We start from the raw sequence: 17,013 nt of genomic DNA on the forward strand, positions 1-17,013 counted from the left end.
TTGGCTTGGTTTGTGATGCCCTCAGGGAAAAGGAGAAGAGGTCAGGTCTGGAGAGTACCCGGGGCATCAGGGCATGTCATGAAGCACCAGCTCAGGTGTGGGGACAGGCATATGCTGCCTCCCCTTGGCTTTGTGGATCTAACATCTTAAAATTCTTCAAAACTTCTATGCAGTTTTTGCACAGATGTGGACACCTAGGTCCTAAGGTATTTCCAGCAATGCTCCTTGTGCTCAGAGGTGTGAGCTCCTTCCAAAACTACCTTTGGAAGGAGCTACTCAGTATATCCATGCATGTGTGTGTGTGTGTGTGTGTGTGTACACATACCAAATGTATGTATTTGTACTTGCATGCCTGTGTGTGCTACCAGCCAGACCTCTGACGTCAGTGTAGGCATAGCCTGTCCTTAAGAATAAACCAGGAATTGCAGAAGCTTTATGTGCTGGATAAAGCTGCGGAGCAGTTGCATCCAGCTACCCGCAGCAGCCAGCCCTGTCTTTCGGTGGCTCTGACATGTTTCCACCAGGCTTTGGAGGCAGAAGAGGAAGCTGCTTCCCAGGAAACCTGCTGCTGTTCCTGCCTGGGCCACACACAGGTGGGCTCCTTCATCGTCAAAACGATGAAGCAACTTTGGAGCTCTCTTCTCCAGAATCTGCTGGTTCCTTGGACATAGCAATGTGTGGTTGCACCCAGCAAGGGCTGGATTCACCCCTGTGAAAATGAAATGGCACGGCAGGATGATCACACCAGTGCTGGTGGAGGGGGCTAAGATACCTGAAAATCAGACCCAAGGGAGTGACCTACCAGTGTGTTAGCTAAGGTGCTTTAATGGCTATTTTATTTTTGCTATCCACACTAGTTCCTTTTCTCTGTATATTCAGTGTGGATATATTTAACTACACTTCTTTTCCAGCCTGAGCCTGCTGGAAGGAGGCAGAAAAGCATAGCTGCAGGTTGCCTTGTTTCCACTCCACATTTAGAGCAGGGAGCAGTGGCAGTCCCCCCACTAGCGGTGCTGCCTGCCTTACACTGAGCGAGTCAAGTTTGTGATCCGGATGAACATAAGAGAGGGAAATTTAGTAACTCCTTGCAGACTGCATACCAGGATCCCTTCACGACATTGCATGCATAAGAAACACAGAGGGGAGTCCATAATAAATGTTACAAGGGGAAATACCTCCAACTGATAAGAAGCTGAGCGGATGACAAATCACAAAAGCCTCCAGTGAACCCCACAGGAGCAGATAACCTTGAGACGTACCTGTACATAAAGATTAAACAGCAACCTGAGCTCGGCGGAGATTTATAGAGCTTTGCAAGTGTCTTGGTTTCAGTGTTTGCTTTTGCAGTCATTTCTGGACTTTATTGTTAGTTTCAGTCTGTTAATATTCTGTACGGGACCAAAAATACATGCATAGAGAAATCACCCCAGGACAAAAAGAATTCATTTGAGATATTTTACAAGGAGATTTTATAGATCAATATCCCCAGTGAGTAAGATAACCAGGAAAGGGCACAGTACATCTGTGAGAGAGGTTGTGCAAAGATATAAACAAAAACACGAAGGATAAAATATATTGACATATTTGAGCTTACTGGCTAAATCTGGTTATTCATTCCTCCATAAGTGGCAGCCCGAGTTATTATGGGCTATATATTTTTGCTAAGACAAATATGTGAGGCAGTAAATGCCTTCGTTAGTATGCTTCAACAGGAAGGGTAGTGGCTACTGCTGCTATTCAGGGCCTCTCAGGGAAAATACCGATGAGTAAAAAAAAAATAATAATAAAGTGGCCAGTTACACACTGGGCTGAAACCTTAATGAGGGAGACAGTTCTGCCTAATGGCTAAAGCAAGGGGGTAGAGACCTGAAGCAGCTGGTGTTATTCTGAACACCAGGAGCACTTCTGTGCTGTGAAGGTGACAAAGCTCTGGCACAGGCTGCCCAGAGAGGCTGTGGGGTCTCCTCCTTGGTGATCTTCAAAAATTACCTGGACATGGTCCTGGTCACCCTGCTCTGGGTGTCCTTGCTTGAGCAGGGGTTGGAGCAGGTGGGCTCCAGAAGTCCCAGCCAGCCTCAGGCATGTTGTGATCCTGTGATTTTGTGTCTGTCATTTCTTACTCAACCACTGAGACACTCCAACTTGATTGCCTTTATTTCTTCACATGTAAAAAGGCTGCAGCTGTCTAATTTGCAAGGATGAGAAGGCAGATAAGGGACAAGCTTCCACAGTGCGCACCACAGACATTGCACTGCAGAGATCGTTTATGTCCAGGAGCCGTGTCCCACAGGGGTGGCTCTTCTTGGGAAAGACTAAACTCTCAGCAACCACCAAAATCTGATTCCCATAATCTCACCCTTTCAACTTGCAACCAAAACCTCATGCCACTGGGTCTCAGGGCAGCAGGCTGGAGAATAGCGAACGGTTTTTTCAGCCAAACCTCCTGTATCCATGTGCTTCCCTATTGCAGGCTGGCGAGGAGGCATGGCATCGTAAATGCCTGGGTGAAAGTTTGCCTCCTTCAGGAGGCAGGCAGGCTCCCAAGGTTCAGGGCCACTGCTGATGTGATCATTTCCGCAAGCAGAGAGGTCCATGCTTATCTGACCCAGTGACTCAGCGTGCAGGGTTGAAGGTGGCTACCAGCAGCCACTCCTCATCGCAGTCACAGCGAGCCGAACGTGCTGCGTGCTGCGTACAGACCAGCACACGCTGCCTTTCCACTCCAAACAACAACAAAAAAGAGGTGGGGGGTGGCGGAGCCGTGTGTGGATTAGATGACAATTGAGCCATTGTTTGTGCAAGTGGAAGAAATAACTTTTCAGGAACAGGCCACGGGTCAGAGCAGTGGACAGTGTGGGCGTTCACTGGAGAAGTCAGACTAAACAGGCAGTGATGTGCTTTACACTTATGGCACTGCTGGGAGAAAAAACGGTATGAAACACAGGCAGGACACTGAGTAAGAACAAACAACTTATTGTGTGGAGAGCAAAAGTACCTTGGAAAGACTAGTAGGACTATCTGATGTTTAAATTAATCAGTGCTTTGAGAGATTCAAGATCTGTTCAAGCAGGGTTTTGGTTTAGACGCATCTCTTGATAAGGCTCAGAGGTCTCCAAATCAAATCACTTTGTTTACTTGTTTCTCTGCCTGTAACCATGTAACATTATGATTTTTATTAGATAAATGATCGTATCGGCTAAAAGAAAGTGAATGGAACTGCAAGGGAAATGGAAAATTCACATTTAAGGAGAAATTTCACCATTAAGGGCAAACTGCAGCTCAAAGCCTCTGCCTTGGTCTCCACAGCTGTCCTGAATACTGCCTCAAACATACAAGGAACTGTTCCACAGATGCCCAGAGAAGCCAATGGGTCTCAAAATGTCCCTAGGAGCCAACACGAATAGCACCCAAATTCAACAAAGTACAAAACTGATTTTTCCAGTTCACCAAAGCCTTCCTTCACCTGTTTCTTCACTTGACAGGCACACAAGGAATGAATCTTCTCTCAGCTGCATGGGCATCTTAAGGATGCTGTACATTAATTGTATCACTGCAAACAGGGAATGAAGAGGGAAAGAAGAAGGCAGAGACAGACATCCAATTCCAATTTAAAGTACTTAGCTAACTCAGATTATATACTAATGCAAAATATTTTTATATCATCCCAGGACATTTTTGTTTATACTGCTCAGTGCTATTTTATTTGTTCCAGCTTTGCCACAGATGCATAAACACTGAGAAAGGAGAAAGAATGTGTACTCTATATGATGGCTTTTAAAAAATCAGAAAAGCAAGTAAAATCCATTTCTTAAGAAAACATTCAATTAAAAAAAAAATCACTATATGTTTAGAGAAAAGTTTTTTTTTGTTTGTTTTTTTTGTTTTTTAACAAAGGTTTAATTTAAAAAGTTAATAAATGGGTATTCCAGAAGGTTTGAGTCATCCACAGTAATAATTAGGGGGTTTGTTCCATACAAAATGCTTTATTTAACCTTCATGCCTCCATTCAGATAATTATACAAATGCATACATTTAAAGGTTTAAACTCTATTTCAATTCACAGCTCAATTCATAGGAAAGTTGAATACAGAAAAGCAATGCACCAACAAAATATGTCTGAGACACCATTAAAAACGATAACACTTGTTCATTTAGATCTTTGAGAATAGACTGGAATAATCATCCTCTGACAGAATTTCATTAGGGGATTCCCTTTACATTATCATAGGGCAAAAAAATCACCATTTTACAGTAAGAGGAAAAAAAGCTCTGAGTATATTTACAATACATACACTATACATAAATACAAGAACAACACTTACATAATATTAATAAACTTATAACATAGGTGTTGTCTAAACACTACATAGCATATAAATGCAGAGGAAACTATCGGGAAATTAGATCTTCAGATGATTACTTTTATTATTGTTGAAGAAAAGTAATTTTTGCATGGAAAATCTTTTGAAAAGGCAAAAGAAAAGATGAGAAACTACTGCTTGCTTGCTTGCTAGCACTGGTATTTTTATTCCTTTGAAGTACAGGGCTTCTATCGACACTATTATCTCTATGGGGTTACTGATAATGACCCTCCCTTTTGCATCTTATCGTAGGAAAAAGAAAGAGGTTCCATACATACTAATTCCATTGTTGTGAAGCTTCGGTCCCAAATTAATCGCTTTATAAACTACGGGATGTTTTTGTATTTTTACACAGGAGGATCAAATGAACACTCATTGGTACATACAGCTATAATGACCTGATTAGAAGGAACAGTTGGAGGCCAAACGCAACCCCATCCTTCGGATTTCATTCAACTAATGCCATAGGGGAATTTGCTTCATCCATAAGTGACTTGGCCAAGAATGGTATTTTTCATTATTCTGTTGTTTCTTCCTAAACACAGCTGAAAGAAACTTTCCAAATTAATGGTATTTTTGACCCCACATGTTGATAGCAGTGTCCAAATCTCTTGTTCACTTGAAGTGTATGAATGTGCATGTCTGTGTGTGTGGGTTGAAGGTCTTAAGGCTGGTGGTGCATGAAACTTAAGTAATTCATTACTATCTCAGTGTATATTCTGCTGTAAGTGAAAATGGGATATATAACTTCTTGGGGACAGAGCAGGTCAAGAGAGCATACTGTGTAGGTGTTCAATGGAGAAATTACATTACCAAGGAAGCAATGTATAGGACAATAGGGAAAAATATACTGTGGTGGTTTTCTTTTCTTTTCTTTTTTTTTTTTTTCTTTTTTTTTTTTTTTCTTTTTTAATGAAAAACAAGATGCAAATATAGCATTGAAAAATAGTTTGAAGCCAGAAACGAGAACATAAATTCTGAATTTTGAAATAATTTGGTTTGTTTGTGAATATTGTGGCTCACACTATATTTCCAAAGAAACTCTTTACATGTAGAAAGGCAAGAACAGGGAAAAAAGCATCTGAACCCATGTCTGTGCTACATGGTTCTTGCTTATGGCAGTCCATCGAAGCTTTTACCTATTTGAGTGTGTCTCCTACCAGACACCGAACTCTTGTTTTCCAAATGCAGAGCTAGCAGCATGAAGCAAGGCTTAGCAAGTCAATGGACCACCATGCATGTTTTCTAACTGACAGCACCTTGGCTCACTGACATTTCTGAGAATGAGCCGGGGGGAACATTGCAGGTCACACATATGGACAAGAGGACCCCAAATAACTTTTGCTGTTCTTATTTTCATAATAGCTAAAATTTGCATTCACAGTTTTGCTTGTCTGGAGGACTGAATGACTGTTTATTGAATAATCTACAAATCACTCCAAAGACAACTCAGTTTATTTCATAATTTAAAGTCTGTAAGCACAAGCTGCTATAGAGGTATGTTGGGAAATCAACAAAACAAAACAAAACAACCAAACAAAATCAACCCCCGGTCAACAACAACAAAACCCCTCTGTGTTTATTTTTTCAGAAGGAAACCCCAGAAGCCTGGCTCATTTCATGATGGTGAAGACCAGATGCCCCTCCCTACGCAAGAACTCACACACCTAGTGCTGGAGTCAGCCAAACTCCCACCACCGTGCATTTCTAGGGGTGTCTCCTCGGAGCACTGCAGCTCAAAGTTGCAGAACAAAGGACCAAGCCCTCCTCTCCAACAAACAGCTCGGGTATAAGAAACTCACGTTTCCTTTGTCCTTCTGATGACACATTCCCTGGTGCTCTCCTCAAATCCCTAGCGTGAATTGAGCTCTTTTATGTGCTTAATATTTGGAGATTAAGTTCAGGATGACAGAATAAGTATATGCATGTTCTGATGGGATTATTTCCACTGATGTCTAACAGATTTAAAAATAAGTTGTTACTAAACTAGTGGTCTTCTCACATGATTAACTGGCATGCATCAGTGTCTCGTTTTTACACGCACGTCCACATGCTTTTGTTTTGTACCTCTGCTGTCTTCCATACATGAGCATCTGTGCACATGCAATCCTGCCTTGGTGAATAAAAATGAAAACCCATTCAAACAGAAATCTACTGAGGGTAGCAAAATCTGGGTAAAATGTGGAACTGCCCGAGTACAAAATTCTGCACAGATAAATGGTGGGTACAAATTTAGAGAACAGAAAGCAATCGTTCTTGGCAAAGGCATTAGGACAACCAGTTACATTTTCATCTCCAATAAATTCATTTTTAGGAACAGAAGAAGCATGAGGGATGGCATTACACCACTTTTTTAAGACTTCATTAGCGTCGGTAATTTTTTATTTTATTTTTTTGACAGAAAACTATTAGATTAAAAATAATAATAAATGAGAAACAAGGACAGGAAGAGACAGATCTGCCCATTTTCTAGTGCGATCAGTCTATGGGTGCAATTGTTTAGGCCACTTAATATTAAAAACAAAACCCTTCATCCACTCCAGTAATATCAGTTTCTTGTTTGTTATTCAGATAGTCTCTAGACTAATAGTTCCCACTTTTTTAATTCCTTTGCCCCTAAAATAATAATATATAAAGTGATATATTTTTTCCACTCTTGGAGTCAATCAGTTAAAGATGGTATTAAATACCAGTGTTACACGAAGAATAGAAAGGAGACATTAGATGAACTCAGCTCCAGAGTTCAATGCAAAGGATTTTTCAAGAGAATCCCTGTTCTAGTGTGTACCCTAAAAAAGCTCCATTGGGCTAATTGCTGGTTTTTGGAATATTTTACTACAGAATACCCTGGATATATGGGCATACCAGACATAAATTAGGAAGAAATGCCATAAAACACAATCAACTCCATTTACACCTACTTAGAATCCATATGGATATGAGTAATTTGTAAACTAAGACCCATTCTCATCTCACGAGTATATGACAGACGTTATTTGAGAAAATAACTAAAACTTCTAACAAAATATCTCAGTATGTGAAAATAGAAATGGCACTTTGTGTTTGCTTCTGTGCTGCATTATTGTTCTCAGAGTACAATTTTATTTTAATCTTATTGTTGACAGAATCCTGTAAATTATTGCTGTGTAAAAGTATAGGAACATCCCATCAGTTCTAATAACAGGCACTTTCAGTTTTTGTTTCATCCTTTAAAATAGATATTAGGCTATCTTGCTGAAGTGCATGTGCATTTTAAAAGTCACAGCTGTCCCTCTACCACTGGTTTTGTTGACATGCTGCTGCACCTAGAAGATTGAACTCCCCTGGAATTGGCAAAGAGCAGCTGCTTATTTCAGCTCTGCAACCTTTATTCGAGATGCATTGTTGTCAGGGAAATACAAGAACAAATAAAATCAAATGAGAGTTTGCTGTTACTGTATCTGCCATTCACTGTAAATTGCCAGAAAAAAAAAAAAAAAAAAAAAAAAAGCTTTTCATATGGTTTTCATTTTAAGCATTTTTTTTCCTTTATTCAGTCAAAGACATTCTGAGTGTTGACTTATTTGACATTAAAGGACACAATATGACTTCACTATATCGCATGCCATCTGCAAAACAGCAAAGAAGTGTCCATTCTGTCTTGCAGAGAAAACACACTCTCCAAAATGGAATCATCTACTTCTTAACATTTTCTGTTTAATCTTTGCAGGGCATTATTTAACGCTTTTTTGATGAAAACCAAAGTTTCTTTTTTTTTTTTTTTTTTTCTTAATGTACTTCATTTAACCTATTTACACCCCATGAAAAATTGTGAGTTTGAAAATACTTTTCCACTATCACATATATTACAGAATAATTAAACTGTTGCAAGTATAGTAAAATACTTTCAATGTATTTAAATTTCTAAAGATGCAGTATCCTCATAGTTACCTTTTTTTTTTTTTTTTTTTTTTTTTTTTTTTTACTATAAACTGATTTACTGCTGCAATTGATCAGAATTGAAGCATTTTTAAATGACCAACGGGCATGACTTTAATAAGCATATTACACAGCAACCGTAATGCTACCATGAAACTGTGAAAATATAACAATCCTGTTTAAATTTCTTTGTGTGCTTCTCCAGTTATAAATCACAGGCAAAGGCATAATACAGTAATACAAGCTGGTTTCCTAAGAAGGTAGTATTTCCTTTTACAGTATTTATTTCCAATTCTTCATCTTTGTTTTTATAAACTTGCTTGTTTATGTATCCGCACATGGGAGGAGGCATGTGGAAGTGCTGGCACTTACATGCATGGGCGTATGGGTGAGCATGTAGGAGGAGGGCAGACTTCCTGAACCATCCTTAGGCACGTCTGCTCTGGAAGATGCAGTTTCTCACACTGACCTTTCCAAACCAAAGTTCAAACTAAAAAAATAAGCAAGGTATTAACAGTGAAACTTACTCTGGTTTGAGGCAACCACCTTCAATAAAAGAGAAAGAGATTTTTTCCATTAAACAGCATTTATTATCAGAAGATAAATTTATAAATGGCAACTAGAATACATTTTCAATGTGGCTAATGGAAAACGAGACTTATGATCACTGCTATTCCCATTATTAAAGGGGAGAAAGGTTGTCCAGCTATTTGTCCATGCTCTGCACTGTGAATTTACCCCAAACATCAACATCACTGATGTCATTTTTAACACTGTTAATTTTGTTATACATTACTCCAGCAAATAATCATATATACACGTCAGTCTAAATCTATTTCATTAATTGTGTAAGCATGATAGAGAATAAGGAATACTGCATCTTCATCCCCAGTATAAATTGCTGTTGCAATGAGCCAATTTTACAGTGTTGAATAAAACAGGTGCTCAAAATATAATGACAATTTAAAATTTAAAAATTTCTGTACCAAAGCTGCTTGCTCATTACATTTTCATATAATGCTGGCTACTGAGATTTCCTGACAAATCCACTGGATCCTTTTGAAAACACCTGAAATCTGACACTTTGTGGCAGTCTCCCAAATGGTCTGAGCTGTAATGGCCACAGTGGGTATTACCTGTCCTTTACTCACACCGAAAAGCATAAATCTTTTTCTGAAAGAATGGGGACACCGTATATATTTGTATTTCCCAACTGCTTCATTCAGATGGACATACGGTGCACTGCCAAGAGGAGATCTGGTATTTCTGCATGCCACACATGATGTAAGCCTTCACCACAGCTATGCAATGTCGCGGCGCGGCAGTGGGACACCGGGATTTTTGAGGAAAATACCATGGAGTAACCACCCTCAACCTCTGCACAAGCACCAAAATTTGGCGGGCCTGGACCACAGCCACTGGTGGAAGAACACCCTGAGAAGTTGGGAGACACCAGATCCACGTCCGAACACCCTCCTCCCATCAAGTAATTTCTCTTAAAATACTTCTGAAGGGGGAAACCAAAACTGAGAATATCCTCAAAAAATACCTTGGGCCAAAGCCTGAGGGCTCTGATACAAAAGAGACACTTGCCAAGGATCATACTGGCTACTTGAAACCCAGTGGTAGACTGCTGCTGGTTGGCCAAGGTGTCTAGAGGTAGGGTTGTAGGGCAGCATAAAAAGCTCGTACACGTCTGCTAGGAAGGCCAAGTATCCATTTTTGCCTGTTAATTAAGGAAATTAAGTGTGCAGTGCTCTATCTTTTAGCTTCATTCTGTTCCCATCGGCATGCCCTGAGCCTGTGACCCTCGATGTGAGCTCTGCTTTACCCCCTTGTCACTTTGGGGTTCCTTGAATAAAACCAGACCCTCTTTCTGTTGTGTTTCGTATGTATAAAGTAACAGGGAACCAGCTGAAAGACAAGGCATTCACAAAGAGCAACTTCTGCCTTGGGAAACGAACCTCCTCGGGTTTCTCTGTGCAATCAGCACAGGACAGTTCAAAGCTGCACACTGAAATTTAGGGTCTCTCGATTGCTCTTTTCTCACCATTGACTACAGAGGAAGCGTGAAGAAGACATTGGTCCCTCCCTGTTACATTCAGCCCTTGTGAACAACATCAGAGATGATGCCTCTCACTGCTTCTCCTGAATGCTAACAGAACAGCCTTAATAGATTCTCGTTCAATAAATTTCATTTTCTATGAGGGGAAAATCACAGATTCTGCTGCTATTCAAGTTCTTGGTAGTTAAAATGTTCTCAGGCGAGAAAATAATTCTATAAATTGACTTGTACCTGACCTGAATTCTTTCCCAAAACATTGAGAATTACTGATTCATTTAGAGGGAATGACACTGAAGTACAAAAAAGTAGACCTCGAATGCAGTCCATAAACCACCTCAGGCACAACACTGACAATCCATTTTTTAAGTAAGTAACGCTGTTGATAAAAACCCAGTTCTGTTGCTCCACAATGCCTTATGGGCTATCAAAAAGCCCCTATTTGTTTCAGCCGTTTTAAAACTGCATCGACACTTGGTGTTGTTGCTTGAATACTAACTCTGAGCTGGGTACTAAAACACAGCCAAATTTTGTGGGAGATTACCAGCGTGGTCAGTGGGAAATGGGAGAGGCATTTTTCCTGTGATGACTGCTGATAATTTGTCCTGGGTTTCTATGTTGACCAGTCAGCAGAGGGCAAACTGAATTTTAACAGTACTGAAGTTCTTTAAGGGAGCTGATAAATTATCCATTATTGGGGAACATTTACACTGTATTTAAAGACAATCATACTCCAGAGCCTCTAAATGCTGTTAGAAAGTATTATCCCAGTCTTATTAATCCTCAATTAACTGTAATTGCTTTCAGTATTTGTGTGGGTACTCTGTGCTGCTTTTTTTTTTAAAGCTTATCTTGATTTCTGAACCCCCACCAACATTACAACCATTACTTCAGGAATCAGAAATGAATTCAGACTGATCAAACATTTAAAAATGAACAAGTGGCATCACAAGTTTAATCTGTGCAATTCCTGGAACCAAATATTCATAATTAAATGCATTGCAAAAGACCTTTATGTATACATCTTTTATCTCTAAGCTATAAAAGTCTCAACACTTAAAAATCTTGCCAAGTCTCTTCTTTGTCACATTTAGCTGAATAGGCAGATCCTTGTGAGGAAGGAAAACAGAAAAATACTATTCTGTTTTCACGAACAACTGATGACTAAGAGTTTCTCTCTTTCCACCATAATGTAATTAATATAAATTGATTCACAATTATAGGGCTGTATGGGAATGATCAAGAATTTCCTTTTATTTAATCTGAAAAGTCTTGGATTGAAAATCCCAGCAGAGGCAGCCACTGCTACCCATATAAAGGGCCATTTGTATCATAACAGACAGCTGGCAAAATCTAGTTATTCCCCAATTCCCAGGGAGAAACATAATGTCTTGCAGAGCACCATTCCAGAACCATTTCTCCTTCCTACTTACAGTTCATCCACTGATTCCTCAACGCTCAGATCTTTCCTTTATCTGTCTTGCTTTCCAGACACAAGTAAGTTTTATGTTGAAGGAAATGAATGTACTTAATTGTGGTACCTAGCAGATCAGTGAAACCATCAGAAAGATTGACTTAAATGGTCTTACATGCTATTCTCCATCCCTGCCTTTTGTTGGTGTGGAGTACATTATTGTTTTGAGAACCATTTTACTCATTATTGCTTTTTCTCTGCAAGAGACGCAGCCCTTTCTTCTGTTTTTTTTTTTGTGGGTACATTCAATTCCATTCCACGGATGGCTACACCCCTAACCTTGGTACCAGCAAGCGTAAGATCTGACTACTTCCTTGCATTCAAACACTGGTCACGGGGAAGAGGATACCTGCATGAAAGAAAACTGCACTTTGAGAACGGGGTAGTAGTTTTCAGATCGGCTTTTTCTATAGAAATCAGGAAATGGTTCTAAATAAGTCCATGGTAAAATACAGATACTTAATATTGTACTTTCAGCAGAAATGCTGCTGCCCCTTTTTTATTTTACAGACTTCAAAACAACAAAAGAAAAAGAAAGGAAAAAAAAAAGGATAAAAGAAAAAGGTTAAATGGCTGGTGTCCTCAATAGCATAATGACAACTTGTGGTACAACATTAAAATGCCACCATTGTTATTGCAAAAGTCTGCTCCAGCAACCGTTCGGCTCTGACGGTGGGACCTCTCCAGCAGGATCTTCTCGCCTACTCCCACACAGCTCATCTGTAGCACAGCTTGGGAGTGAGGCTGACACTGGCCAGGTGGTATTCAAAACAAGGGGAAAAGATGGGAAAATAAAGGTCTACCGGTCTTGCTCTCATCATCATCATCGGTTTGTGGCATCTGATCCTCCAATCAGCAGTGATTTTTCAGGAACAAAATGTCCGACAGCTAAGAAAACATACAAGCTATAAACATTTTTTTCAAAGGACGCAGCATGTAAAATAATGCCCATTCCTGTAGCATTTCGGCTGCTATTTCCCAGGTGATTGTGATGACACTTTTGGGGTGTAACCATGCTGAGGGGCAGACGGGGTTAACTTCAGATGGCGAGGAGAAGAGTGGCACTTCTTTTCCTGCTTTTTTTTTTTTTTTTTTTTTTTTGTTACAGACAGCAGGGACAGCCCTGCCTGTTAACACTGTAGAAGGGGATTCAGCCCTGCTGAATTCACTCCGGGTAGTTAAGAGACCCAGCTCTTAAGCTCGGCTGGAACAGGTAGCGTTTCTCAAACCAGCATGTGCCTGCGGCGGTGGAGCGCCAAGTGATCTGAGCGGGAAAAGCTGCGGTCACAGTCTGCACACTTGAATGGCTTCACTCCCGTGTGCTTGCGGTAATGCCTCGTCAGTTCGTCGGAGCGAGCAAACTTCCAGGTGCAGCCTTCCCAGGTACATTTGTAGGGTTTTTCTCCTGGCAGAGACAAAAGAAAGGGGTGGGGGGGAAACAGGTGGTGACTTTCACCTCCTTGCTCTTAATCCCCACAACCCCCTCTGTACGCTTCCCATGAACACCCACTGCCTAGGGGTTTCTTTAGGCCAAATTACACAATTACTACGAACCGAATCTGCTGAATATAAGGAAAGGGCCTCGAGATTTATCATTCCTGTGGCATTCACATGACTAAGAAAATCAACAGGATTAAGGCAACAGTATAGATCCTACCTTGCAGGGGTGATGCAGGGATTAACATGAGGACAAAGGGCTGTGTAATTATTCCCATGATTACTGTACAAGTTTGCTAGCCTCATCCCAACAAACTGTACTTTCTCCCAAAACGGCCAGCCTGCCCTATTTTTCAGCAATTTATCACAGGGTGCCAAGGACTTCCAATTATTTATAGGAAGTTTATGAAGGTTTCTAATTATTCGTATAAACAACACTGCAGGACGTTTCTTAGCAAGCTGGTAAAAATGAAGTGCGATTTCCCAAGGAAACATAAAAATTCAATCTGCAAAGTGTCCTCTTTATTTATTGCACTTACTCATGTTCAGTAAAATTAATTTTGCCTGTAAGAAGTTACCAGGAATGGTCTATGATTTTTAAAAGTACTTAGCCATGGAACTTGCACACAGCTATTGACAAAAAAATGATTTACCTCAATGAGACCAGACTTGGGATAAGAGCAGTTTTGGAAAATTCCACCCCCCTGCTTTTTGTCTGATGTTAAACATGATGCATGCCCCAGGTTCTGTGTCGTATTGTGTCACAGGAGAAGATTAATATGGCTGATCCAGACTTTGTGCTTTAATAAAAGAAATTGCTATAAAATCCCATTTTTGCCACCTTTGAAGGCTGTACTTGTTTGGGATTTCTATCACCACTCTTTAATGTCTACATGTTAAACGCTCTTGGGAGTTACCTTGATCCTACAGTTGACCGTGCTTCAAAACTGAGGAAGGGAAACTGTGTGAGGTCTGCGTGCATGTTCCTCTGGTGTGTCAAAAGTAATTTTTTAACCTCCCCTTCCTGAACCAGCTAACCACAAGCAGGACAACACAAGAGCATCTCTGCAAATACTGTTCCCTTCATCAGACACAAGTCGTTCCTCGGTTATATGTTATCATGGATGAATCATGAGCAGCTCGTGAGATACCTTTCCAATTACACAAACCAGAGATACAACATTTGCTTTGTTGCAGGCAGCACCTCCCTCCCAGTGTCTCTTCGAAAGTCAGTAAATGTTTTGCTGAGAGCCTGGAGTTTCAAAAGAAAATCACCGCCAAGTTCAAACAGCCCCGAGAAGTCCAGCTGAAATGGCCACGGGTGTCTCTGTAAGGAAGTCAGATGCTGTACAGGCACATGGTGGGGCTGTCGGCAGCATTTGAGCTCGCTGGGGCTCAAATCGTGTGCACCATCTGGGCTGCGCTGCAGTTTTGATGTCAGATGGGGGTGGGAAACAGTTTCAGTGGGGAGAGCCAAGCTATCCAGGCTCTGGGCTGACAGGCTGGACTTGCCAAGCCTGCAGCCGGAGCTCTGCACTGGCAGCCAGGTCGCCCAACTGATTTTATAGCCCCCAGCTGAGCAGCACCAGCTGTGCCCAGGTGGCCACGGCAGTGCAGCAAATGGCAGGGCACGTGCTCTTGCCAAGGACAAAGCGCTGCAAAATGGGCTTGGATTTGTCACTGAACTGCCTTGCATACGTGCCCTTGCTGCAATCAGCTGGTGTGGAGCACTGTACAAATATACATGTAAGTCCTGCCATCTGACTGGGCAGGTCTGCCCCCGTGGTCCCGTCACACTGTGTGGACGGTCTGCAAGCAGAGCACTTGCTGCTTCCAGCTTCAGCATACTTTTGGGCACTCTTCTTTTAATGCCTGGTCTTGCCCCTGTTGGTTTCTTTGACCACAGAGACCTCCAGAAAAAAGCAGGGAGGTATTTCCCATGGTTTGGGTCCTTACTGAAAAGGCTCTGTGAACCTGTGTCTCTCCTTACCCCATGATCCTTCCCTGCTATGGCCACTTTGGCACAGAAAGTCCCAGATCTTCTTTCCCATGGTAGAATGCCAATGGAGAACTTGATGCGGGAAGGAATGGAAGATGAAAGAGAAATACCAGAAATAGTTTGTTCTTCCTTTAAAACAGTATCACTTTGGGTAAGAAACAAGAGCCAGCTGGCGGAAAGACGTGAGCACTGGCCACTCAGCTGAAGTTCCCAGGTGTTGCTTCCAGCCCTTCTCCTCAATGAGCCGTGCTCACCCAGCCCCTACACAGCTATGTGAAAGAGACAGGACTAACCACATTCCTCTCACGCTATTTACACCACTGAAGGAAAATATCTCTTACAAGCTCAACCTAAGAAGACCTTTCATTATTTTCAATTAAATAAGTGTTTATAGCATAAAAAGAAAAAAAGCAAGACAAAGCAGCATTACTCTAAAGACATTCAGTAATATACATCTTGAAAAAGGCATTGTAAAAGAGACCATCAAAGATATGATTTTCCTTACAGATTAATCAATAACATTTTAGGCAAACCTTATTTTTAGGAAAAGAATAATAATATTTTCTATTAAGCACTCACATTATCTGTGGATGGCCTGTCATCAGAACAAAAAATTCTTATTCATAGGCAATACTATATTAACTGTGTTAATATATGAGCCTCTGCTTGGTAACATCCCCAGAATGAAGGCTAACCGCTGATTCCTCAAGAACTTCAGTAAAAAAACAGAAGGTGCAAGAGTTCAAAGCATAAGAAAGGGTCATTGGGAGCAGATCTGTCAGAGGATGGGAATCTGGTGCCAGATTTCCCACTCCAGCTTTGGCTGATGAACTTGAACACTCAGAGCTGAAATTCACAGTACAATCAACAGAGAAACGGGACCTCACAGGGCAGCCCAGAAAATGGTGATCAAGGCAGTGGACAAACCTAGCTAGTTAATTGGAGTAAACTGTCCCCAGTGCTTACTGATCTGTGGGGCTTTGGTGGCTCTGGCCAATGCTGGGTGCCCCCGGGTGGACTACAGCCCTCCAGAACAGAGGAGTGACACATATATATATCACCATTTCAAGTCTGGATTGCAGTGGAGTTGAAGTCAAATACTCAACTCAGACACTTCTGCCTTTGTGCAAGCACTTGAGCTTAAGTGCCTAAGACACTCTTGGGTTCAAAGTACCTCTTGTTCTTCAGCTCCCTCAATGGCTCAGCAGATGCCAGAGCATGGGCCTCAGAGTTACTGCCACGCACCAAGGCTCTCAAATGCTCATTCAGCTCTACAGAGCAAAGGCAGGCAGTGTGAGCTCTGCCCAGGGTAGTGGAGAAATGGAAATGGAGGAGGAAGACAAAACAGCGGACAGGCTTTGGAAAATGGTAGGAAGGAGAGCTGCAGAAAGAGACTAAGAACTTGCAGTAATTAACACAGGGAGGAAAAGAAAACTGGGAAAAAAAAAAAAAAAAAGACCATTAGACAGCTTAATTTTCTGAATCTGTAAGGTTTTAGACTTATATAAGGTACCTTTTTAAAAATAAAAGCCTGAAGCTGTGAACGTATTCACAAGAGCTGATCCTCTACTTTCCCAGCTGTCTTTGAAAGCTCTATTGCTTTGCCCCAAATGCTGACAAAAAGATTCTGAAACACAGAGAAACTTTATTCTGATGGTATTCTGCAGCTCTGCAATACATAGACTGTAAACAGTATACCATGACAGTCATTTACACAAATCAAGTGGGACCCAGGAGCATGAGAAGGCTCTTTTAGGCAGTT

At 41.2% G+C, this 17,013-nt stretch overlaps 1 protein-coding gene across 8 annotated transcripts in view; it reads right to left on the minus strand.

The window, feature by feature from the left end:
- Nucleotides 1-5,798: 5,798 nt before the first annotated feature.
- Nucleotides 5,799-17,013, minus strand: part of KLF12 (KLF transcription factor 12) — a 251,068-nt gene continuing 239,853 nt past the window's right edge. For all 8 annotated transcript variants that reach the window (XM_082762378.1, XM_082762375.1, XM_082762381.1 and 5 more), the window contains one exon: nucleotides 5,799-13,220. In XM_082762378.1, the coding sequence (XP_082618504.1) occupies nucleotides 13,039-13,220 (182 nt within the window). In that variant the 3' untranslated portion in view covers nucleotides 5,799-13,038. The remainder of the gene's footprint in view (nucleotides 13,221-17,013) is intronic.

Source organism: Aythya marila (genome assembly GCF_965140915.1).
Source record: "Aythya marila genome assembly, chromosome: 1".
NCBI lineage: Eukaryota > Metazoa > Chordata > Aves > Anseriformes > Anatidae > Aythya > Aythya marila.